Genomic DNA, 27,020 nt, shown 5'->3' with positions numbered 1-27,020 from the left:
TGGCTCTTGTGAGTCAACTCTCCTGAGACCAATGAATATTAACAATAAAGTTCAAAGAAAATGAAAACAATAGAAATAGTGACAGGAAAACTTTATGTATATTTAGACATATTCTCTTTTCAGAAGCATTATCAGTGAAACATTTGTGTTTTTCTTTAAAAATTGATTGGATTTGCTGTAACAAACATTCTTCCATTTGGGTAAGAGATGTTTTTCCTTTCTGAAATGAAGACTACTTATGTTTGGTTTTCACATTGGCCATGGGGGTAATTATTTAAGAAAACATTAAAAAAATTAAGATTCTCTGATCTCTTTCTAGAAATAGTATGTGATGTGTCACCTAATATATTAGGTACCTGTAATATATTAATGATGTTCTTGTAAAAATCAATTTTGGTTCCTTAACAAATATTCTCCTTGACCTATTTAAAGATTTAATCCTATGTCATTTCTTCCTCTTTAATTTTTTTCTTTGGCAAAATAGGTCTTTTTCTGTCTAGAATATGGACATAGGTGGGTGTTTATGGTGTTCTCAAGAAATATTAAATGGACTTAGGGATCACACTGGAAAAGTATATACAAATTAGATCCATTTTTACAACCTTGTGCATAGTTGCTGGAATTAAGTTGAAAATTTGGCTTTCCTGTAGGTGAAGCACCTACTCAAATTTTTGGCATGTGTGCAGTTTTTAAAAGGTTTTAGCCCAAACTGTGCTGCTTTTTACCATTTAGAAAACAAAAACCAAGTCATAAAATTATTCTAAGGAACTCTACAGTGGTTGAAATAGACTCTGCAGATACTTTTCTCTCTGGCCAAAGTTCAGTTCTATTTGATTGCCAGTGAAATTTACCGAAAGAATGTTTATTGATAATATTCATGTGTAGTCTACTAAGATGCTTCCTACTGTTAAGGTTAGCCCTATTCTCTCTCTCTCTCTCTTTTTTTTTTAAATATTTATTCATTTTTGAGAGAGAGAGAGGCAGAGAGAAAAGGAGACACAGAAACCAAAGCAGGCTCCAGGCTCTGAGCTATAAGCACAGAGCCCGATGGAGGGCTTGAACTCATGAACATTGAGATCTGACCTGAGCTGAACTCAGACGCTTAACCAACTGAGGCACCCAGGTGCCCAAAGGTTAGCCCTATTCTATGGGAACTTTTAGCCACATCCTTTTAGCTTATTATAAGAATGCTCCCCATAAAATAATGGCTGGTTAAAGTTACATTTGGCACTAAAATTCTTACAAGTACTATATCCTCACCTCAGTAAAATTAATGGGTTTTTTTTTTCGTTGACTAGAGTACTGCAGATACCTCATTTTATTTTTATTTTTATTTTTTTAATTTTTTTTAATATATGAAATTTATTGTCAAATTGGTTTCCATACAACACCCAGTGCTCATCCCAAAAGGTGCCCTCCTCAATACCCATCACCCACCCTCCCCTCCCTCCCACCCCCCATCAACCCTCAGTTTGTTCTCAGTTTTTAACAGTCTCTTATGCTTTGGCTCTCTCCCACTCTAACTTCTTTTTTTTTTTTTTTCCTTCCCCTCCCCCATGGGTTTCTGTTAAGTTTCTCAGGATCCACATAAGAGTGAAACCATATGGTATCTGTCTTTCTCTGTATGGCTTATTTCACTTAGCATCACACTCTCCAGTTCCATCCACGTTGCTACAAAAGGCCATATTTCATTTTTTCTCATTGCCACGTAGTATTCCATTGTGTGTATAAACCACAATTTCTTTATCCATTCATCAGTTGATGGACATTTAGGCTCTTTCCATAATTTGGCTATTGTTGAGAGTGCTGCTATAAACATTGGGGTACAAGTGCCCCTATGCATCAGTACTCCTGTATCCCTTGGATAAATTCCTAGCAGTAAATTAATGGTTTAATCCTTTCCTTTGTGTTGTTGTGGAGACTCCTCCTTTGTATTTGGAAAGTGAAGTCTGTAATAAGATTCTTATTTTTAAGAGAGAGCAGAAGCAGGCTTTATATATCCCTTTTGCTAAGACCTCAAAGGCAAAAGTCATCCTCTTATAGACCACATCAGTTATTCATTATTTTAAATAAAAGGTTATCTTTGGCATGTTTGGTAAAGACTTTGAAAATTTATGCTTGTTCTTTTAATAAGCATTATATTTTATTTTATTTTATTTTATTTTTGAGAGAGAGAGAGAGAGAGATGCACACAAGCACGGGGAGGGCAGAAAGAGAGGGAGAAGGAATCTGACCGCACAGAGCCCAACGTGGGGCTCAATTTCACAAACTACAAGATCATGACCTGAGCCATAATCAAGAGTCAGTCACTCAGTCAACTACCCCTGTGCCCCTCTATAAGCATTATTGATCAGAGGAGACATGTACTAGGATTAGGCTAACCCTAAGTCCTTGCTCAAGTTTTTGATACCAGAATTTTTAAGATAAGAACCTGGCTCATCTACATGGGATATTTTTACTATATATTCTGTAAAATTTATGTAGGGGTGCATGCCATCAGTGCGGAGCCTGCTTGAGATTCTCTCTCTGCCCTTCCCCCCTCAAATAAATAAAAAAGCACCATTGTATATGTATATATTTCTGTTTCTTTAATGAAATGCATCTGCTCTTGTTTGACTTTGATTTTTAAAAATTAAGGTTATAACAGAGTTCAACTTTGAGTGCGGGAGATGTTTGAGGGACTATGGACAGAAGGGGGAAGAAAATACCTTTAAATTTTATGCCAAAGCATTTCCTTAAAATAAAAAATAGTTGGTGTATAACCAAATTCTGTCTCTGTGTTAGGGTGGCTTTCTTTTCATAAAATTGACTTCATCAGTGCATCTAGCTTCAATTTTTTTCTCCCAGTTAGCATCTAAGCAGTTGGTAATTGAATTCTGACATGTTGAATGATTCTAATGAAATCTTCTGCATGTGTTTGTATGCTTGGAGGATGGGGAAAAGAGAGGAAGAATAAGCAGTGGGGTTGAGAGTAATAAAAAATTACTGTCTTTTTATGTTAAGGATAATGGATAGCAGTTAACATTAATATCTTTCAGAACATGTTAAAGCTTCTCTGATAAGTGGTGTTTATTCCAAAGAAGCAACTCTTACTATTAACCCAAATAAATGACCTCCATAACCAAGGCAGAGTTCAAGTTGGGAAAGTGATGAGTGAACATGGGAGGCTGGGTTACCTTGGAGAATCTTTGTGAGATTTGCAGTGACCTTCCCTCTGCTGTTGACAGAGGGAGAAGCTTAAGAAGATCTGTCATTATCCAGTGATTTCTTTCTTTCTTTTTTTTTTTTTATGTTTGTTTATATTTGAGAAAGAGAGAGAGAGGGAGGGAGGGAGGGAAGAGCAGAGGGAGAAGGAGACACAGAATCCAAAGCAGGCTCCAGGCTTTGAGCTGTCACCACAGAGCCTGATTCTGGGCTTGAACTCAAAAACCATGAGATCATGACCTGAGCCGAAGTTGGAGGCTTAACTTATAGAGCTACCCAAGTCCTCCTCAGGTGACTTCTTTTTATGGTACTGTAGTATTGTACCGTTTTTCCTTTTAATTGTGAGGAAGATGTTTGAAGAGAACAAAAAATTATTTTTAATTGCTGGGGTTTTTTTTTGTTTGGTTTGCCTTTGCTGTCCTTAACTAATGTTTGATTTGAAGGAAAGGCTGTGGAGACTAGAGTCTTAGAGCTGCAGTGGTATATAGTTGATGTTGACAGAGCTGATGTCAAGAAGCAAAGTTCATATGAGTCTATTAGGGGAATTAGTAGTATGGGATTTGCTAGAATCTGGTCTTCTTGTTAATTTGCCTCAAGTTACAGCTGCCACAGCTTTTGCCCTAATCTCATTCGACTATAGGAGTCTTCTTATTTAAGGATATGAAGAATTCTTTGGTAGCTTCCCACTTCCTCTCTCCCTCTACCATACCCCCAGAACTAGTCATACACACCCCCTGCTTTGAACCCTATATTCTGTAAATGAAGTGATCTTATTTGACCTTATTTGATAAGTGTAGTTGTCATAGTAAGTAGGCTTCAGCACCTAATCTCATGGTAGGAAAACTGGTCTTTGTTAGTTTTGATGAGTGCAAACATAACTTACAGCAGTTGAAGTAAAATTCTAAAGATATTGCTCTCATTTTAAGTGATACAAACTATTTAAAATGGTAAAGCATGTTCCTTTCCTGTCTCCAGGTGGCTTTTTTTTTTTTTATTTTATTTTTTTTATTTTTTAATATATGAAATTTACTGTCAAATTGGTTTCCATACAACACCCAGTGCTCATCCCAAAAGGTGCCCTCCTCAATACCCATCACCCACCCTGCCCTCCCTCCCACCCTGCCCTCCCTCCCACCCCCCATCAACCCTCAGTTTGTTCTCAGTTTTTAACAGTCTCTAATGCTTTGGCTCTCTCCCACTCTAACCTCTTTTTTTTTTTTTTTTTTTTTTTTTTTTTTTTTTTTCCTTCCCCTCCCCCATGGGTTTCTGTTATGTTTCTCAGGATCCACATAAGAGTGAAACCATATGGTATCTGTCTTTCTCTGTATGGCTTATTTCACTTAGCATCACACTCTCCAGTTCCATCCATGTTGCTACAAAAGGCCATATTTCATTTTTTCTCATTGCCACGTAGTATTCCATTGTGTATATAAACCACAATTTCTTTATCCATTCATCAGTTGATGGACATTTAGGCTCTTTCCATTTTTGGCTATTGTTGAGAGTGCCGCTATAAACATTGGGGTACAGGTGCCCCTATGCATCAGTACTCCTGTATCCCTTGGATAAATTCCTAGCAGTGCTATTGCTGGGTCATAGGGTAGGTCTATTTTTAATTTTCTGAGGAACCTCCACACTGCTTTCCAGAGCGGCTGCACCAATTTGCATTCCCACCAACAGTGCAAGAGGGTTCCTGTTTCTCCACATCCTCTCCAGCATCTATAGTCTCCTGATTTCTTCATTTTGGCCACTCTGACTGGCGTGAGGTGGTATCTGAGTGTGGTTTTGATTTGTATTTCCCTGATAAGGAGCGACGTTGAACATCTTTTCATGTGCCTGTTGGCCATCCGGATGTCTTCTTTAGAGAAGTGTCTATTCATGTTTTCTGCCCATTTCTTCACTGGGTTATTTGTTTTTCGGGTGTGGAGTTTGATGAGCTCTTTATAGATTTTGGATACTAGCCCTTTGTCCGATGTGTCATTTGCAAATATCTTTTCCCATTCCGTTGGTTGCCTTTTAGTTTTGTTGGTTGTTTCCTTTGCTGTGCAGAAGCTTTTTATCTTCATAAGGTCCCAGTAATTCACTTTTGCTTTTAATTCCCTTGCCTTTGGGGATGTGTCGAGTAAGAGATTGCTACGGCTGAGGTCAGAGAGGTCTTTTCCTGCTTTCTCCTCTAAGGTTTTGATGGTTTCCTGTCTCACATTCAGGTCCTTTATCCATTTTGAGTTTATTTTTGTGAATGGTGTGAGAAAGTGGTCTAGTTTCAACCTTCTGCATGTTGCTGTCCAGTTCTCCCAGCACCATTTGTTAAATAGACTGTCTTTTTTCCATTGGATGTTCTTTCCTGCTTTGTCAAAGATGAGTTGGCCATACGTTTGTGGGTCTAGTTCTGGGGTTTCTATTCTATTCCATTGGTCTATGTGTCTGTTTTTATGCCAATACCATGCTGTCTTGATGATGACAACTTTGTAGTAGAGGCTAAAGTCTGGGATTGTGATGCCTCCTGCTTTGGTCTTCTTCTTCAAAATTACTTTGGCTATTCGGGGCCTTTTGTGGTTCCATATGAATTTTAGGATTGCTTGTTCTAGTTTCGAGAAGAATGCTGGTGCAATTTTGATAGGGATTGCATTGAATGTGTAGATAGCTTTGGGTAGTATTGACATTTTGACAATATTTATTCTTCCAATCCATGAGCAGGGAATGTCTTTCCATTTCTTTATATCTTCTTCAATTACCTGCATAAGCTTTCTATAGTTTTCAGCATACAGATCTTTTACATCTTTGGTTAGATTTATTCCTAGGTATTTTATGCTTCTTGGTGCAATTGTGAATGGGATCAGTTTCTTCATTTGTCTTTCTGTTGCTTCATTGTTAGTGTATAAGAATGCAACTGATTTCTGCACATTGATTTTGTATCCTGCAACTTTGCTGAATTCATGTATCAGTTCTAGCAGACTTTTGGTGGAGTCTATCGGATTTTCCATGTATAATATCATGTCATCTGCAAAAAGCGAAAGCTTGACTTCATCTTTGCCAATTTTGATGCCTTTGATTTTCTTTTGTTGTCTGATTGCTGATGCTAGAACTTCCAGCACTATATTAAACAGCAGCGGTGACAGTGGGCATCCCTGTCGTGTTCCTGATCTCAGGGAAAAAGCTCTCAGTTTTTCCCCGTTGAGGATGATGTTAGCTGTGGGCTTTTCATAAATGGCCTTTATGATCTTTAAGTATGTTCCTTCTATCCCGACTTTCTCAAGGGTTTTTATTAAGAAAGGGTGCTGGATTTTGTCAAAGGCCTTTGCATCGATTGACAGGATCATATGGTTCTTCTCTTTTTTTTTGTTAATGTGATGTATCACGTTGATCGATTTGCGAATGTTGAACCAGCCCTGCATCCCAGGAATGAATCCCACTTGATCATGGTGAATAATTCTTTTTATATGCTGTTGAATTCGATTTGCTAGTATCTTATTGAGAATTTTTGCATCCATATTCATCAGGGATATTGGCCTGTAGTTCTCTTTTTTTACTGGGTCTCTGTCTGGTTTAGGAATCAAAGTAATACTGGCTTCATAGAATGAGTCTGGAAGTTTTCCTTCCCTTTCTATTTCTTGGAATAGCTTGAGAAGGATAGGTATTATCTCTGCTTTAAATGTCTGGTAGAACTCCCCTGGGAAGCCATCTGGTCCTGGACTCTTATTTGTTGGGAGATTTTTGATAACCGATTCAATTTCTTCGCTGGTTATGGGTCTGTTCAAGCTTTCTATTTCCTCCTGATTGAGTTTTGGAAGAGTGTGGGTGTTTAGAAATTTGTCCATTTCTTCCAGGTTGTCCAATTTGCTGGCATATAATTTTTCATAGTATTCCCTGATAATTGTTTGTATCTCTGAGGGATTGGTTGTAATCATTCCATTTTCATTCATGATTTTATCTATTTGGGTCATCTCCCTTTTCTTTTTGAGAAGCCTGGCTAGAGGTTTGTCAATTTTGTTTATTTTTTCAAAAAACCAACTCTTGGTTTCGTTGATCTGCTCTACAGTTTTTTTAGATTCTATATTGTTTATTTCTGCTCTGATCTTTATTATTTCTCTTCTTCTGCTGGGTTTAGGCTGCCTTTGCTGTTCTGCTTCTATTTCCTTTAGGTGTGCTGTTAGATTTTGTATTTGGGATTTTTCTTGTTTCTTGAGATAGGCCTGGATTGCAATGTATTTTCCTCTCAGGACTGCCTTCGCTGCATCCCAGAGCATTTGGATTGTTGTATTTTCATTTTCGTTTGTTTCCATATATGTTTTAATTTCTTCTCTAATTGCCTGGTTGACCCACTCATTCGTTAGTAGGGTGTTCTTTAACCTCCATGCTTTTGGAGGTTTTCCAGACTTTTTCCTGTGGTTGATTTCAAGCTTCATAGCATTGTGGTCTGAAAGTATGCATGGTATAATTTCAATTCTTGTAAACTTATGAAGGGCTGTTTTGTGACCCAGTATATGATCTATCTTGGAGAATGTTCCATGTGCACTCGAGAAGAAAGTATATTCTGTTGCTTTGGGATGCAGAGTTCTAAATATATCTGTCAAGTCCATCTGATCCAATGTATCATTCAGGGCCCTTGTTTCTTTATTGACTGTGTGTCTAGATGATCTATCCATTTCTGTAAGTGGGGTGTTAAAGTCCCCTGCCATGACCACATTCTTATCAATAAGGTTGCTTATGTTTATGAGTAATTGTTTTATATATCTGGGGGCTCGGGTATTTGGCGCATAGACATTTATAATAGTTAGCTCTTCCTGGTGGATAGACCCTGTGATTATTATATAATGCCCTTCTTCATCTCTTGTTACAGCCTTTAATTTAAAGTCTAGTTTGTCTGATATAAGTATGGCTACTCCAGCTTTCTTTTGGCTTCCAGGAGCATGATAAATAGTTCTCCATCCCCTCACTCTCAATCTAAAGGTGTCCTCAGATCTAAAATGAGTCTCTTGTAGACAGCAAATAGATGGGTCTTGTTTTTTTATCCATTCTGATACCCTATGTCTTTTAGTTGGCGCATTTAATCCATTTACATTCAGTGTTATTATAGAAAGATATGGGTTTAGAGTCATTGTGATGTCTGTATGTTTTATGCTTGTAGTGATGTCTCTGGTACTTTGTCTCACAGGATCCCCCTTAGGATCTCTTGTAGGGCTGGTTTCGTGGTGACAAATTCCTTCAGTTTTTGTTTGTTTGGGAAGACCTTTATCTCTCCTTCTATTCTAAATGACAGACTTGCTGGATAAAGGATTCTCGGCTGCATATTTTTTCTGTTTAGCACACTGTAGATATCGTGCCAAGCCTTTCTGGCCTGCCAAGTTTCAAAGGAGAGATCAGTCACGAGTCTTATAGGTCTCCCTTTATATGTGAGGGCACGTTTATCCCTTGCTGCTTTCAGAATTTTCTCTTTATCCTTGTATTTTGCCATTTTCACTATGATATGTCGTGCAGAAGATCGATTCAAGTTACGTCTGAAGGGAGTTCTCTGTGCCTCTTGGATTTCAATGCCTTTTTCCTTCCCCAGTTCAGGGAAGTTCTCAGCTATAATTTGTTCAAGTACCCCTTCAGCACCCTTCCCTCTCTCTTCCTCCTCTGGGATACCAATTATGCGTATATTATTTTTTTTTAGTGTATCACTTAGTTCTCTAATTTTCCCCTCATACTCCTGGATTTTTTTATCTCTCTTTCTTTCAGCTTCCTCTTTCTCCATAACTTTATCTTCTAGTTCACCTATTCTCTCCTCTGCCTCTTCAAGCCGAGCCATCGTGGATTCCATTTTGTTTTGCAATTCGTTTAAAGCGTTTTTCAACTCCTCGTGACTGTTCCTTAGTCCCTCGATCTTTGTGGCAAGAGATTCTCTGCTGTCCTGTATACTGTTTTCAAGCCCAGCGATTAATTTTATGACTATTATTCTAAATTCACTTTCTGTTATATTATTTAAATCCTTTTTGATCAGTTCATTAGCTGTTGTTATTTCCTGGAGATTCTTCTGAGGGGAATTCTTCCGTTTGGTCATTTTGGAGAGTCCCTGGCGTGGTGAGGACCTGCAGTGCACTTCCCCTGTGCTGTGGTGTATAACTGGAGTTAGTGGGCGGGGCCGCAGTCCGACCCGATGTCTGCCCCCAGCCCACTGCTGGGGCCACAGTCAGACTGGTGTGTGCCTTCTCTTCCCCTCTCCTAGGGGCGGGATTCACTGTGGGGTGGCGTGTCCCGTCTGGGCTACTTGCACACTGCCAGGCTTGTGTTGCTGGGGATCTGGCGTATTAGCTGGGGTGGGTAGGCAAGGTGCACGGGGGCTGGAGGGGCAGGCTTAGCTCGCTTCTCCTTAGGTGATCCACTTCAGGAGGAGCCCTGTGGCAGCGGGAGGGAGTCAGATCCGCTGCCGGAGGTTTGGCTCCGCAGAAGCACAGAGTTGGGTGTTTGCGCGGAGCGAGCAAGTTCCCTGGCAGGAACTGGTTCCCTTTGGGAATTTTGGCTGGGGGATGGGCGGGGGAGATGGCGCTGGCGCCTTTGTTCCCCGCCAAGCTGAGCTCTGCCATCCGGGGGCTCAGCAGCTCTCCCTCCCTTTGTCCTCCAGCCTTCCCGCTTTCCGAGCAGAGCTGTTAACTTATGACCTCCCAGACGCTAAGTCGCGCTTGCTGTCGGAACACAGTCCGTCCGGCCCCTCCGCTTTTGCCAGCCAGACTCGGGGGCTCCGCTTGGCCGGCGAGCCGCCCCTCCGCCCCGGCTCCCTCCCGCCAGTCCGTGGAGCGCGCACCGCCTCGCCGCCCTTCCTACCCTCTTCCGTGGGCCTCTAGTCTGCGCTTGACTCCGGAGACTCCCTTCTGCTAATCCTCTGGCGGTTTTCTGGGTTCTTTAGGCAGGTGTAGGTGGAATCTAAGTGATCGGCAGGACGCGCTGTGAGCCCCGCGTCCTCCTACGCCGCCATCTTCCGGCACCCCCTCCAGGTGGCTTTTAAGTGAGTTGTCTGTGGTATACAGTACATTCTAAATTTAAGGTTGCCTAAATTCGTTAAATAGAGTGAAATTCCAAGTTCGAGCAGGTGAATGAAATTGAAGTTTCTTCCTCTATGTGGTTTTTTCCCCCCACCCTGCCAATTTAACGTTTTTCTAAATAGTGAGGGCTAGACAGTTGGCTAACTCCAAATAGTACAAATAATTCTTCTCTATGTAATTTTAAATTAGACTGTTTTTTTTTTTTTTTTGCTAAATTTTGTGATTTTTTTCCCCCTTAAGAGTAAAATCAATTATAATGAAAATTCATAGGGAATTCATAGGTGAGGGCCAATTTCCTTAAAAATGGGTTTGTTCCCAAAAGAAAGAAACTTAACTAAAATGTGAGGACTAAACCCATTAGTATTCTCTATTACATATAGCTATTTAAACATTTGCCCAGTAATTTTTTTCAGTTGACCTTTGATTGATTGGCATATCAAGTATTCTTAGTACTGAACTACTAACAAATTAAGTTCGATTACTTTAATTTTTACCATAATCATAAGAAAATATTTCACTAGAGGAGTGCCTGGGTGGCTCAGTTGGTTAAGCCTCCGACTTCGGCTCAGGTCACAATCTCTCAGTTGGTGAGTTTGAGTTCCGCATTGGGCTGTGTGCTTACAGCTCAGAGCCTGGAGCCTGCTTCAGATTCTGTCTGTCTGTCTCTCTCTGTCTCTGTCTCTGTCTCTGTCTCTGTCTCTCTCTCAGAAACAAACATTTTAAAAAATTTATAAAACAAATATTTCATTAGAACTCAATCCCATCATGAGTTTTATTCTGAATAATTGTTGACAAAATGTATATTTTGCTGATAGCCAATGGATATCCCAATTTTGTGAAGTCTGCTTAATATTTGTCTTTTACATTTTAGGTAATCTAGTGTTAATTTGGTTCCATTTTAATATACTCTCATAGCAAAAGCTATGTCTTTCTAGTAAGACCCTGTTATCCTAACAGGTATTCTACTCTCAAGCAGTTATGATATTCACTGTTATCATGCTTCATTGCTTCATTTGATAATTCAGTTTTCTTATACTAAAGGTATACTCTAACATGCTGTGATAATCATCTTCCAAGATTGCCCCAGGTCATTGTCACCTCCTGGTGTTTGAGCCTTTGTGTATCCTCTCCTACATTGTGTCAGGATTAGTCTATGTGAACAGTAGAAAATGTCAGAAGTGATAGTATGTGACATCTGAAGCTAGATCATAAAAGACATTGATGCGTCTGCCTTGTTCTCTTGGATCACTTGCTATGAGGAAAGCTAGGCGTCATATCGTAATGACACTAAGGCAGCCCTGTGGAGAGGAACAGAGACCCCTTGCCAGTAGGTATCACCAACTTGCCAACCATGTAAATGGAAGCAGAGGACTGAATCCTGACTGACGTATTGACTGTAACCCCATGAGAAACCAGAACTGTTTGGCTAAGCTGTTTTTGAGTTCCGGACCCACAGAAGCTGTGTGAGATTAAAAAAATGTTCACTGTTGTTTTAAGCAGCTATGTTTTGAGGCAACTTATTATATTACAGTAAACAGCTAATACTAGGCACTTTATATCTTAGGTATTAAAGTGATATGCCATATGCTGAATTCTTTTTCCTTTAAATCCATAGTTTGTTTTTCTCTGTTGGCAGAATAGTTAGTGCTATTTGAATTAGGGCTTGGTGCTGTGTCTTACACATATGCTGTTGGGATGTTTAAACTTTTATCTCAAAAATGTTCTTATTAAGATATACCATCATTACCTAATGACTGGAAAAGAATTTCTTTAAAAATATTTCTTAATGTTTTATTTATTTTTGAGAGAAAGAGAGAGAGAGATAGGGTATGAACAGGGGAGGGGCAAAGAGAGAGGGAGATACAGAATCTGAAACAGGCTTCAGGCTCTGAGCTGTCAGAGCCTGACACGGGGCTCGAACTCATGAACCTCAGGATCATGACCTGAGCCGAAGTCGGACGCTTACCCGACTGAGCAACCCAGGCGCCCTGGAAAAGAATTTCTGATAATTTTGACATGCTATACAAATTATTGGCATGAAAAAATTCAACTTTTAAGTAAAAAAACGAGGAAGAGAGTGTCTTAAAATTCGTATATGTTTTTTTCACCATTAGCACTATCTTGCAGTATATTTGCCCAGACTGTTCTCTTTCCATAGTATATAGTTAACCCATATGTTTAGAGTATCCGTACCTGAAATAGTTACCACATTTATAACTATTGCCAGAAATTCTTGTATTTTTACTAATTTATTTGCATTACGTGCTTCTCTTTTAACATATTTTTAAATTTGATATTGTTTTTTTTTTTTCTGAACAATACCTATTTATATCATTTACAAAGTGAAATAATGCTACATGGCTGACAGTTGTGATAGCCCTCAACCTCATTCTTGTCTAACCTGGATTCCTGCTCCCCTGAGACAAGTACTTTCACCGTTTTGGTTGTTTCTTCTGTTTACTTCTCCCTTTCCAAATAACATTCTTATATTGTTGTTTTCTTATTTTCCTTATTTGGACATTAGTTACCTACTGACTTCTTACCATGAATGATAAGGAATTAGCCTTTTAATGCAAGTTATCACACACACTTCCCTCCTTCCATCTCGTAGTTTATTAAGTTTTACCTTATTATGTCTCAGGCACGTAGTATATTATGATTACATTTCCTTTAGTTTACCTTTAGTTTTTCCTGTTGATAACAACAGCTTTCGGTTTTTAAATTTGTTTTATTATGTATTTGTATACATATCACCAGTTTATTCCCAAATTCCTTTCTCCTACTCTAACATTCCTTTCATTATTGGTACTATTGTAGAATACATCAGCCCTTATTTATTAACCTGGTAATCTATTCATCCACCGTTTTTTCTTGGAAACACCGTTCCGTGAGTATCTATCCTCTCCTCCAAATTGTAATTATTCTCTAAGCTTGTCATTACCTCTAGGTTCCCTTCACCACTCATTTGTGGTAGACTCCTTTTTTTCTGGATCCCATGTCTTCCTCTTTGTATGTTTACTTCTTAAGTTTGTTGGAGCACATTCCTACTAACTTTCTGAGAGAGTTTGTGGTATGAAGTAAATTCTTCCCTTACATTTGAATGATAGTTCGGATATAGAATTTTAGATCGGAAAGCATCTTTCCTTCAGAGTTTTGAAGGTATTACTTCAGTGGTCTTCGAGTTCCCTAATGTGTTTCCAATAAAAAATTCCAGTACCTTCCAGTTTTTTATTCTTTGTGGGTGATCATTTTTGGTCTTTCCAAACTTTTAAAAATCTTTTCATTAGTATTCTAAACTTAAAAAAAAAAAGAGAGAGAATACCCATATTATGGTCTAAGTGTAGAAAATGTCACTGAAAGTGTAACAACAAGAACAGATAATTATAAATATGATCTGTCAGTGTGTTTAGGTGTGCCAGTGTGCCAGTATTTGTAGAACTGAAAGATTCTATTCATTTTTGGCATTTAGATACTTTATTAAATGAAACAGATTCATTTTATTTTATTAAATGAAAATTTATTAATATTTAATTTATTAAAAATTCATTAATGTTTTATTAAATGAAACAGTTTCAAGGTGTGTAATTCAGTACAAAGGAAACTTCCTTGGTTTACCTTATCAGACATCTATTAAGATTCTGAAAATAAAGCTGGAGCCAAATTTTACTCATTAGACGGATTAAGTAGTTATGGACTTTATTGGTGTTGGTTTTGAAGGTGATGAGGGTATTTGGTGTCTTCATTCTTCTGTTACTACCCTGGTTTATTACAGCTTCCTTAGAGCAAATGGTTCCATACTTAGTTTTACATTGATCTTAGATAGTATAAGTTATGTAATTTTTCGTATTTCATGAATATTGTTTAATAGTTTTCTTCTTTTTATTTATGGTGTTTCTTGGCTTTTGTTCTTTGTCCTTATTATGGACACAGATTTTGAGCAAGGCTTTGTTTACCACAAAGTCCAGAAAACTTTTAGAAAAAAATTTTTTTTCTTAAGTTTATTTTGAGAGAGAGAGAGAGAGGGAATCTCAAGCATGCTCCACACTGTCAGCACAGAGCGCAATGTGTGGCTTTAACTCACAAATCTTGAGATCATGACCTGAGCCGAAACCAAGAGTCAGATGCTTAACCGACTGAGCCACCCAGGTGCCCCCTCTGGAAAACTTTGCTTAAATAAATGGCCTGGTGCACTGAGCTCATATGGTAGACTGATTTTCTTACTGGTTTTGATGAAACTTTCAGTATGAAAACCTGTACTGATTATCTGCATTATGATAAATTATTAAGTAAACTCTCTCTAAAAAAGTTTTACTGATAAAACTGCAAAGCTGCAGTCCATGCAGAAATGCAGATAAGCCTGTTTGTTTGAAATAGGTTCTGGGAAGTTCTTTGGGATAATTTAGATTAGAATAACAGAAGCCTCTCAGGAGATCTTCAAAAGACAGCTTAAGAGTGAAGAAAATAACTGACCGGACAAAAACATAATTCTGAGTTATTCACAACCAGTTGATAATGGGAAACATTAGTGATTCTTTTTGCTTACAATTTGTAATTCAAAATCCCATTTGAGAGGACTGAACTCACTGATCTGTCTCTTTCTACATAATCCTTCTGTTACATTTCATTTTCTTTGAATTGAAACTACCTTGGACTTTGTTTTTACTGGCATCATTTCATTTCCCCTGGCGTTGTTTTAGGAACCTTCAGCTGAAGCTTCAACGGTTTTAGAAGCTGCACTCTGCTACTCATGGCAAGCCACCTGGAAGCATTAAGATTTCAAGAAAGCATTTTTTGATAGAGCTAAACTGTCCTGTACAAGGCAGAACCTTACTTACAGGACCAAATCAGGGTATTTTATAACATTTTCTACTAGAAGAATGAACACTTAAAAAAAAAGGGGGGGGGGGAACATGGCATGCATTACTGAAATGTGAATATTCTTTTTTTTAAAGATGCTATTCTTTTAGTGCTGGAAGAAAAATCTGACTAACCTTTGACAGATTTCAAGTTCTGGATTTTTGAAGACAAAGTTGTTAGGAAGGACTTTCTGTGCCTTGCACTTATAAAAGTGAACTACAATCTAATTAAGTGAGAGTTGCACAAAAAAAAGACAAAATCCTTTCATATCTTTTACTGATGGCAAGTATTCTGAAAGTTGGAGAATGTTTTAGTAACTCTTGTTCTTGTGTTTTTAATTTAATTGTATTAATAAAAGGCAGCACTTTATTTTTAATCTTTTGGTTCTAGAAGAATTTAAAGAGGAAATGCTTATAATCTGATGAATCTAATTCTTAATATTGCTTGGCCTTTGCTTCATTTATCCTTCTTATTTTAAGATCTTTCCTTTATTACATGTTCTTAAAGTCCTATAGGATTTTGTCTTTCTGATAGAAATCCGTATTTACCTTCCCAAGAGTTAATTTTTCAGCTTATTTAGAATATCAATGCTAGTGGGAATTGGTTGGCTAATGAAATTACTCATCCTTAGCCAGATCACTTATATCCAGTTATCGTATTTAGTTTTCTCATATGAAATTAAGAGAAAACTTTGCTGTCTTTAAATCATTAGGAAACATCACTTTCATTTCTTTTTTTCTAAATTAGTTTGCTAATGAGTGTCTATATGAAGAATATAATCTGAAGAATCATGCTGTTTATCTAACTTTTTCATCTAGGCTGAACTTTTCAGGGAGAGAGAATGTTTTCGTATTGTGTCTTACTACTTAGGCTTCATCAAAGCTGGCTTAAAGCCCAGTTTAGAGAGTAGTTCAAAAACAGCTTTGTGTTTTTAAGTAATCAAGCCCTTGCTGTGTGTGCTGCTTAACACAGTTTTATTCTCTGTGTTACAGAGAACAAATCCATCACAAGTTTCTCTTGCTTAACTAACTTGATGCTTTGCTCTTAATAATATTCTTCAACCTCCTATTAGACTTCTTTTCTTCCCTTGTTCTTTCCTCTGTGAAGATATCTTTCTGGCTTGGATTTATTTCTGAAGGGAAGAATATTTAATAAGCAAATAACCTTTCTTGATAAATAGGCTCTCTTGGGTTAACTAATTAGTCTACTTCACCTGGTCTTCCATCGTTTTCCAGGACAGTCTCCGTAAGAAGGATGACAGGATTGAAGAGCTGGAAGAAGCACTAAGAGAAAGTGTACAGATAACTGCAGAGCGAGAAATGGTGCTAGCACAAGAGGAGTCAGCCAGGACCAGTGCTGAAAAACAGGTCTGCAATTTTATACAGTTACTGGCAATGCTGCTGGTTAAACAAAAGGTAAAACCCAACCAGTATAGTTTAGGCAAACTCTACATATGTTTATAGGGTTTCAGAAGCACTTCATCAGGTACAAGTATTTGGACCTAAATAAGAATTGAAATTCTTATGTTTGCATAAGACTTGGCTCATGTTAATTGACTTATGATGTTAAAAATCTCTGCATTCATAATTTGGGACTTATTTCACAAAAATTATGTAGTATATGCTCATGTATCTGTTGAGATGAAATGGAGCTTGTCTGTGTATTGCAAGGCTGGTCACAATCCTGCTTTTAAATTGAATGGGAAAACACAAACAGATCTGAGTTAAAATGTTAATTTTAAATAGCAGATAGTTTATTTATACCCTGCCTTGTTCAAGAGAGCAGTTAAAGTTATAACAAGTTAAGGTGAATAGCAAGTATGAAGGACATAGATATCATGACACTTGAGACTAACCAATCAGTATGTCTCAACCCTGAGGTGACTTATTAAAGAGTTCTACCGTTGCTGTGTGTGGTGTTTGCTTTATATATTTTTCTACATCTTTTAGATCCTGTGCAGTGGCTTTTAACTTTTTTGTTAGGAGGAATAACTAAAGATGGGAAATGTGAATGGAAAAATGGTTTTAACAAGTGAAGTCTCTAAGATCAGTTTCCATTTTGAGAATATGAATAGAGATTTTGAATCTTCCTTACACAGAGATCGTGGCATTTAATTTTTTTAGTTATTGTTTCCTTTCCATTTCTTTGTTGGAGAAATATGGTAAAAAGAGTTCATTGAGAGAGTAACCTGAATCTTTTGGGAACCCCCATGATGAGACCACCAGTGGTCTTGTGAGTTAAGGTATACTGTTGCATAACAAGGAAGAAGGTGCATTCTGAAAGCAGGCATGGTGTAGTGTGCGCCTTAAGGAGGTCCTTTCTTAACTGTTAGTATGAGGGTATGTTTTCTTTAATGTTAAGTGTAGAAAGACAAACTGATATTTATTAGCAGAGATTGAACTTTTCATGTCTTTCAGTGCCTTGTTCCTACATAAATGCCTTGTCCACTTGTAATTTGAGTATTTCCTCGTGTACAGTTAAGTAGAGCTTGGGTAGTGGAGAGCTTCAGAGAAGGGATGGTGACAGTCATTGTTCCAGGGTGAAGAGGTGTTTTCTTTTATTGATTTTACCTTTTGTACATTCTTACCTTCATTTTCAAAATGACCCCATTTTTTCTTTCTGTGAAGATTTTTTTCTGTTTAGGAATCATTATATAATGACAAGTCTTACATACTGGGAATCATAGAAATGTTGACAATTAATAATACATCCTGTCATTATAGCATGTAAACTGGTATGTGTTTTTAAAACGTATTATTGTGTGAACCTAGTTATAATTTGCTTTTTGGGGGGTAGATTTATTTACAAATTTATGTGTTTGTGTATTGTTTATAATAGACTTATTTTAGATCAGTTTCTTTTTTTAGTTCACAAAAAAGTTGAGCAGAAAGTTCATGGAATTCCCATATATTCCTTCCTCCACCTCAGTTTTCCCTAGTGTTAACATTGGTGTGACAGATTTATTAAAATTGATGAGCCAGTGTTGATACATTATTAACTAGTCCATAGCTTACATTTTGGATTGCTCTTCATCTTGTTCACTTCTCTGGGTTTTGCCAAATGTATAATATCATGTATTCCCCATTACAGTATCATGCAGAATAGTTTCACTGCCCTAAATGTCCCCTGTGCTCCACTTATTCATCCTTCCTCCACCTCTGTAATCCTTGGTCTTTTTCCTGTCTCTCTAGTTTTTCCTCTTCCAAAATGTCGATATAGTTGGAAACACAGTTTGTAGCCTTTTCACACTGGCTTCTTTCATTTAGCCTCTGCATTTAAGGTTCTTCTGTGTCTTTTTGTGGCCTGATAGCTCATTTTGTTTTACTTCTGAATAATATTCCATTGTATTGACATGCTACAATTTGTTTATTCCTTTACCTACTGAAGAACATCTAGATTACTTCCAGTGTTTGGCAATTATGAATAAAGCTTCTATAAACATTGTGTGTAGGTTTTTTTATGGACATAAATTATCAACTCAATTAGGTAAACACCTGGGAATTGCTGGATTGTATGGTAAGATTATATTTAACTTTGTGAGAAACTGTGAAACTGTCTTCCAAAGTGGCTATATATAATTTGCTTTTAATTGCATGCTTTTTTCTTTCTCTCCTCCCTGTTTATCTTTTTCTTCTTTTCTACCATGCTGCTACTCATTGCCTATCTGAAGCTATTGAGTAAAATATTGCATGAGACCAGTCATTTGAGCTCTCAGTGGTTTAAAGTATGAAGAAGCCTCTTTTATGTTTGTATTTCTGAGGCTATATAATCTTAATCCACTGTCCCCTCCTGCTGTCATCTTCTGTTCTTTTATTTTTATCTTTTTCTGTCTTTCAGCTCTGCTGTTAATTTTACTTATATGTATTAATTGTATACACCAGGGTAATCTAGAAATATTCATTTGAAACATCTTAAATGGGTAAAGCTTTTTTTTTTTTCGTTTTTTTTTTTTTTTGGCTAGGGACATTTCTGTCTCTTAAATTTAGCCTCTGAGAAGAAATAACACCCTCTAATAGAAGGAGAATATCTGCATTTCTTGATTTCTTAAAGTGCAGAGTAAAATTGGGAACAGTCTCTCTTACTAAAATAAAATACAGAGCTTTTTAAAGTTTGAGAGGCAAAAAAGGGTCAAGGGAAAACATTTCTTCTTACAGGATCCCATTACAGTTTCTTTATTCCCAATACATGCTGTTCCATATTGAGCCTATGCCCCCAAATATAAAGATACATAATGATATAAAAATATAAAATATAAATGATATAAAAATATAAAACATAAATATAAAAATATAATGATCCAGTGAAGGAAGATGTCCTATAACCTGTGTTGGCAAATGGAGAAGTGAAAGTGAATATAATCCCATGGAGGGAAACCCAAGGGCTCCTTTTACTTTTGCTTTGTGCTTTTCCACATGGATTTTCTTTTTCTGAAACTTCTCTCTGCTCAAGTTTTAGCAGGTTTTGTGTTTTGTTGAATATGAGAATCCATTTTCCTAAAATGAGAATAGAATAATTTTGGCTGTCTTAAGTCTCGTAATTGTGAGGAGGTAGGGAGCAATTTCTTTAGTTCAGCAGTGCTGCTGTAAGGTTAAATTTTTGAAATGCTTTTTTTTTTTTTTAACTTGAAAAGAATACTTTAAATATCTTCACTAAGATTATTTTTTTAAGAAGTCTTTTACAACTACATTGCTAACCAAGGATTTAAAAAACCCCTCTAACGTAACACATTTTCTTGTGGCTCAGTAGGCTGGATTTATATGTTCCTAAAGTGCATTTTTTAATGTTTTGAGGGATAAAGATATATCCTCTCAATATAACTAACATTTACACGAGTTCTGACTTTTGTTTTAAAATCTCATTTTTAATAGTGGTATTCATTTTTTAAATTGCCATTTTGATATTATTTGGCTTGTATGTTAAGTTTAAATTTTTGACCCAGAAGATCATAAGGTTATACCTGTGATTTGTATGCAGGTACTTATAGATTAATGAGCATTTTTTAGGATTACATCTTAAAAATTTTTTCCCAGGTATTATGCATTCCAGTAATTAAAAGCATTTGAACAACAAAAAATGGCACTCTTGATTAAACTGCATTTTACAGCCTACCTTGGGCCAGCTTGGTTTTTACTCTGGATCTCACAGTTGTACTATCCACTTTCTTCCTTCAACATGCAAGTTCTTTTCCTTTCCTGCCAGCTAGACAGGCAGGTGGGAAAGACAGGCTTTTGGCCTTCCCTGTCAGAAGTTCTTGATTCTTTATTGTGAAAATGGGCAGTATAGTCATTTAAACTTGATCCAGTTTCTTTGCATTTTGCAAAGGTAAATAGCTAAAAAAAAAAAGTAAAATAAGAAGGCAGTGCTTATGGAATGTACAGTGCATATTGGTGACAAATGCTTGCTTCATTATGATTCGCTTGCTTCTCCTGTTCCATTGTTTCTTTTGAAGGCAGTGGATTTTTTCTTGTGTTTCTATCTTCTTCAATTTTGACTTAATCAAATTTCTTATCCTCAGTCATGTCTGGTTTGTCAGACACAGTTGTGGAGGAAGTGGAGCAAGGCACATGAGTGAGTGGGGCCCAGTCTGCAACTGGCAACTGTCAAGTGTCCCATCTCTTTTTTTATTCTTAAAGATATATTAAATTCCCTATTGGTTGCAAATCTATCCAATCAGTTACACAGCATTTATCACCGTGATACCCAAATACTTTTTCAAACAGAACAGTTGCCACTACTGAAGCATCACTAGTAACTGGGTAGCCTATAGAAGATGATGTATGCTAATCAAACTATCATTGTACTCTTCAATCTTTTCCATTGCCTTCTTAACTTTTAGCTATTCCCAGAGTTGACAGTTTATTCTTTGGTCATATAAACATAGTCTTGTACTGGTCTGAATATTTATAGTAAGTTATATTTCTCATTTTTTAAATTAAGTGGCAGTAATGCTCAGAAAATAAAATAATGACCCTTTTACTTATGCTGCCCTTTCTACAAACTTTTATTGAATACCTTGTAGTTTTCCAGACTCTACAGTAAGCACTGGAAATAAAAAGGTAATAGAAATAGCCTCTGTCTCAAGAAGTTCATAGTTTGTTTGGAAAGACTGAAGAATGAACCTATAATTATGGTTCAGTTTGGTAAGTGCCGTGGTAGTGATCTGAATAAGAAGAGGAGGGACAGGCATACAATCCAGATTGGAGAGATCTATAGAAACCTTCCTGGAGGAGATGGCCAATGCATGAGCTGAGTCTTAAAAAGAAAGAACTAAGCAAAAAAGATGTGGAAGGATATTCACCATATTCCATGCAGAGGGATCAGCATATGTGAAAACTGGAAGCATCCAGGAAACTTTAAATAGTGGTTAGTAGCTATAATTTAGGATAAATATGTATGGCATGATCTATGGGAGGGAGAACTATGGGAGGGATAGGGAGGTGCCTGCAATCTGATCATGCTTAAGCAAATTTAGTCTCATGTTCTACTCCAGCATTTCATTTTATGTTCAAGGCAGTGGAGAACTATTGAAGGAATTTAAGCAGATAATATTTTTTCATGGGTTTGCTTGCTCATTCATTCATTCATTCATTCAACAGATCAACAGATCTTTATTGAGTATCCAGTGGTGCTGTGGTAGTCTGGGGTGATATATTGTGATGAATACAGCAGCTGTGGTCTCTCCCCTAAGAGAGCTTATAGTCTGCAGAGAGATACAGATCCTAAACCAAAAAAAAAGTTTTTTTTTTTAAGTTATAATTTGTCAGAAGGTCTGTAAAGAATAGGAACAGGTTTTCTGTAATAGGCAATAATCTGGTGAATTTGGAAGGGTTATTTTTGATTGAATGCTCAGGGAGCATTCTCTGAGAAAGTAACATTTAACCTGGGTCTTTTTTTTTTTTTTTTTTTAAGGCGGGGGGGGGGGGAGAGGGAGCAAGTAAGCAAGGGACAGAGAGAGAGAGAGAAAGAGAAGGGCAGGGTTTACCCCAATGTAGGACTTGAACTTATGAACCATGAGATCGTGACCTGAACCGAAGTCAGATACTTAACCTGGGGTGCCACCCAGACACCCTAATCTGTGTCTTGAAGGGTAAGAAGCCTGCCATGTGAATAGTGGGGAGAAATCAGTGTTGTGACAGCAGGAAGGTGAAAAGAACTAGACATGTGTGAGGACAACTGGTATGACTAAGGGGTGGGAGCAGTGTAAGGTGTGCAGGGTCTTATGTAAGGGGTGGCCAGAAGTCAGGGTTATTTTTTTTAGAATGGTGGAAGCAGTTAAACAGGTTTAATCAGTGCATGGCATTCTTTGATTTGTGGGGTTTTTTAAAAGAAATTTTTTAAGTTTATTTATTGAGAGAGAGAGTGCTTGTGCGAGTGGGAGAGGGGCAGAGAGGGAAAGAGAGAATCCCAAGCAGGCTCCACGATGTCAGTGCACAGCCCGATGTGAGTCTTGAACCTATGAACTGTGAGATCGTGATCTGAGCCAAAATCAAGAGTCGGACACTTAACCAGCTGAGCAACCCAGGTGCCGCTGATTTGTGTTTTTAAAAGGTCATCAGACTGCTGGTTGGAAAATGGATTCAATAAGGCTGAGTGGACGTAAGAAGATCAGATGAGTTGTTAGAGTAGCCTGGGCCAGAGGTCTTCAAACTGAGGTGCACATAGACTTGGAGATGGCATGAACATTTTCCAAAAAGGAGCACGGGCACAGGTCTTCAGCTTCTAAACATACTGTTCCTTCAAATTGATCTAAGATGTGTAGATTCTCTTTTTTCACTTCTCTTTTCAGTGTGCATCCCTCACTTTACAATAGGCACACCTCTCCTGAATCTTAGTATTTTATATTCCTCTAGGAGGAAGAAACCCTCTGGAACAGTAACAAATGGATAATTCCAAATATTAGTGTTAAGAAGATGGATCAGAAAAGTCAGGAGGCGCCTGGGTGGCTCAGCTGGTTAAGTGTCCAGCTTCAGCTCAGGTCATGATCTCACCATTCATGAGTTTGAGCCCCACGTCGGGCTCTGTACTGACAGCTCAGAGCCTGGAGCCTGCTTTGGATTCTGTGTCTCCCTCTTTCTCTGCCCCTCCCCTGCTCATGCTCTGCCTCTCTCTCTCTCTCTCAAAATTAAATAAACATTAAAAAAAAAACCCTCAGATTGTTTATAATTCTTTGTTTCCAATAAAATTGAAGGATAACCTAATTAAGTTGCCAGCTGATAATTATAAATAATTTTTAATGATGGGCTAATATGTGATTTGGGGCATATAATTCTGAAGGAGTGCAAAATTTTGAGATATTGCTATAACAAAAAGCTCTTTCCATTCCTATTTACTTATTTATATAAAGGTTTCTTAGTGCTTACACCTATGGAAATGAAACATACAATAGAATTGGTACTGAATCCTAGGTCTTTTTTCCAATAAGAAATATTTATCAAGGAATATCTAATAAAAGTTTCATTAATTTCATTAAGATAAATGTTTAGTGATAAGATACATTTTTAATAAAATTTTACTTTTTATGTTTAATATTTTTTCAAAATATAAAATATGTATGTTAGTTTCTATTGATTCTGTGTTATAGTAATTATAATGATAACTCAATTTGAAATAATTTACTAATAGAGTTATGACCACAGGAGATTTTATAAGTAAGAAATTTAAATTTATGTATATATCTTTGGTGCAGAAGTACGAGACAGGATCTATACAAACAGTCTAGCATAAAATAAATTATGTCAGTATAAAATTTTAGGAAGAAATGGAACAGAAACATAAGGTCAAAGAGGAAAAAGGAACATAAAAACTTTTAATTAATTAAGAACAGTTTGTCTTTATAGTTAGTTTTTAAATAGATAAAAGTAGATATCAAGTCTCCATAATATTTACATTTAATTGGATACTTTCTTGAAAAAGAGTGATGCTTCATTTTTTAAAAATAAAATTTAAATACCTAAGAAAGCAGGGCAACTGGGAGGCTCAGTTGGTTAAGCGTCCAACTCTTGATTTTGGCTCAGGTCATGATCTTATGGTTCATGGGTTCGAGTCCCTTGTGGGGCTCTGCGCTGACAGTGAGGAGCCTGCTTGGGATTCTCTTTCTCCCTCTCTCTGCCCCTCCCGCTTGCATGACACATGAGCATGCTCGCTCTCTCTCTCTCAAAAATAAATACACATTAAAAAAAAAATTCCTAAGAAATCACATTCTTTGCAACTCTTTAAACTTATGTTAAAAAAATAGATACCAGGTTAAAAGCATAGTTAATATAAACATTTAGTGGGTGTACAAGCAAAATCATGTAGGCTTCTGGTTTAGGCAAGAAGTTGTAAATTAGGTAACAGGTGAGTAAGTTACATAGTGGCAGTGGGGATGGAGAAAAGTGGATGGATTTAGAATGTCTTTTGGAAATAGAGCTAAATAAAAGACTAATAGAGCTAAATAAAATTGCATGTGTGGGTAAGGATGAAGGAGAGAATAAAGATGATTCTCTGATTTCTGGCTAGACAGCTGGGCAGATGTAGTTCCATTTTCTGAGAGGAGAAAGCCTGAGGGAAAAACTTGTTTGAGGATAAAAACCAAGAAATTATGCTAAAGAAATGATAGCTACATTAGTATAAGTAATAAAATTGTTACCATATCAGATTTATGATCAGCCCACTTTTCTCTTTTGAGGTCCAAACTAATGAAGTAGACAGTTGTATACATGTCTGCTTCATACCTTTTTTCATATAATTCATTGACTTCTCAACCTGAAACCATCCAAATCCAGAATTCTTGATTCCTTGCCTCAAACCAGTTTTTCCCTCAGGCTTTTTCAACTCATGTGACAAAACACTCTTATTCTATGAAGTTGAAATTAGTCATGGTGAGTGTTAGGAGAAGCAAGTCTGAGAAAGGCAGAAGTGATAGGTTAGGTACATAGATTGTACACTCTGGTTCTGTAGTTAAAAGCTACTCCAGAACTTTAGAGAAGTTGTACTACATACAAGAAAGTGGGTTCTGGGTTAGAATTCTTGGTTGGAATTATGCTTCCATCACTTAAAAATGGTAATTGTAGGCAAGTTACTTTTTTTGTTTGTTTGTTTTTAATGTTTATTTACTTTTGAGAGAGTAGAGAAGGGGCAGAGAGAGAGGGGAGCAGAGGATCTAAAGCAGGCTCTGTGCTGACAGCAGAGAGCCCGATATGGGGCTTGAACTCACCAACTGTGAGATCATAACCTGAGCCAAAGTTGGAGGCTCGACCGACTGTGCCACCCAAGTGCCCCCAGGCAAGTTATTTGTGTTGGTTCCCTGAGCTGTCAAAGATACTAAATATATCTGCCACACTAAAGAGAGGTGGTATGTATAAAGCACTTAAAGTCGGCATATAGTAAGCACCCAGTGAACATTAGCTACGACTGAAGCTTCTGTTGTTACTACCATGACTCTTGATAGCTCTAAAGGAAGGCTTAAGGCCCCAGAGAAACTTAGTATCTACAGACCCACCTGGTCGATTCAGTACTGGTGATAACATGCTTTTTATTAAAAGTTCCCATTTCCATATATCAAGTTTTAATCCTTGTGACGTTAAGTCACAAGTTTTAATCCATTGCTCAGCCTAAAATGTGTAATATCTGTATCACCTGGGAATGCCATAGCCAACTAGTAAGTCAGTCAACAAGGTATCGTTCTTGTCACTGGGTTATTCATCCTCTGAGAGTCTGTCTTAGGTTAATTCAGGATCTTAGTCTTTATTTTCCAATTTTCTTTTAGGCTCTCCTCGTAAAAATAATTTTAGTGATTTTAGTTAACGGCTACAAATATGTACTGTGGAATTGAATCCTAATGCTATCTTTCAGTTTTACAAAGTCATTTATTACTCTATGCTTTCCTTTAGGAAGGAACGTAGGGAAGGAAAGAAAAATAACACTCTCATTAGCACGATTTAAAACAAAATGTGGATTTGAGAACATTATGCTTGGAGCTTATTTCTAGAAGTAAGAAGATACAGAAAATTTAAGATTAAAGAAAATTGTGTTTGATCCTCATAATCTTGAATTGGAAATATCTGTTTAATATTCATGTCTTTTTTCTCTTAAACACTTAGATGCATATGCACACACATTTCCTGTGTACTGAAAGTACCTAAAAAAGTTGATTATTTCAGTTGCAGTGTACCCTCTCTGGTGCTCAGATGTGGTATCTAAATACCATTCCCTATTAAAAAGATTTGAATTCCAAACAGAAGTTACTTTTTTTTTCTTTTGATATAAAGTGAATTCTAGGAATATACATTTTTATTCATAAGTGCTTATTTGTTACCAAAGTCTCTGGTAGTCTTTATACCAGCACTATCCAGTAGAACTTTGAGCAAGTGGAAATGTTTTATATCTCTCCTGTTCAGTATGGCAACTCCTAGCCACACGTTTCTGTTGAATGCTTAAAATGTGGCTAGAGTCCCTGAAGAACCAATTTGTTTTAACGTTTATTTTTGACAGAGAGGGAGCATGAGCAGGGGAGGGGCAGAGAGAGAGGGGGACAGAGGATCCTAAGCTGGCTCTGCACTGATAGCAGTGAGCCTGATACAGGGCTTGAACTCACAAACCATGAGATCATGACCTGAGCCAAAGTTGAACACTCAAACAACAGAGCCACCCGGGAGCCCCAAGAACCAAATTTTTACATTTATTTAATTTCAATTAAATTTAAATGGCCACATCTAGCTAGTGGCTACTGTATTGGATGGCTGAACTCCATAGTGTGTTGGATGGATAGATACTTCCATATAAACATGTGTACTTAGAAACTACCATTTAATTTTTCCTCCTGAGCCTGACAGAGTTTTGTAGTACTGATAATGTAGAAGGACAAGCACTGATGTAGTTGATCCTTTTTTAATTTTCATTTTTGGGAAAACATCTGTAGTCTAAAAACCTGTTTGTCAAAAGTAATTATTCCTTTAA

At 37.2% G+C, this 27,020-nt stretch overlaps 1 protein-coding gene across 13 annotated transcripts in view; it reads left to right on the top strand.

Annotated features, from left to right (window-relative positions):
- ERC1 (ELKS/RAB6-interacting/CAST family member 1) overlaps positions 1-27,020 on the top strand; it is a 523,992-nt gene that overhangs the window by 235,514 nt on the left and 261,458 nt on the right. For 10 of the 13 annotated variants that reach the window (XM_078450206.2, XM_078450204.2, XM_078450209.2 and 7 more), the window contains one exon: positions 16,319-16,450. The exons of the other annotated variants lie outside the window; for them this stretch is intronic. In XM_078450206.2, coding sequence (XP_078306332.1) covers positions 16,319-16,450 — 132 coding nt within the window. The remainder of the gene's footprint in view (positions 1-16,318; positions 16,451-27,020) is intronic. 13 annotated transcript variants of the gene reach the window in all.

Source organism: Panthera onca, chromosome B4 (genome assembly GCF_046562875.1).
Source record: "Panthera onca isolate mPanOnc1 chromosome B4, mPanOnc1 haplotype 2, whole genome shotgun sequence".
In the NCBI taxonomy this organism is placed as follows: Eukaryota; Metazoa; Chordata; class Mammalia; order Carnivora; family Felidae; genus Panthera; species Panthera onca.
The sequence above is the reverse complement of the archived record's forward strand: the minus strand, read 5'-3'. Positions and strand labels throughout refer to the sequence as shown.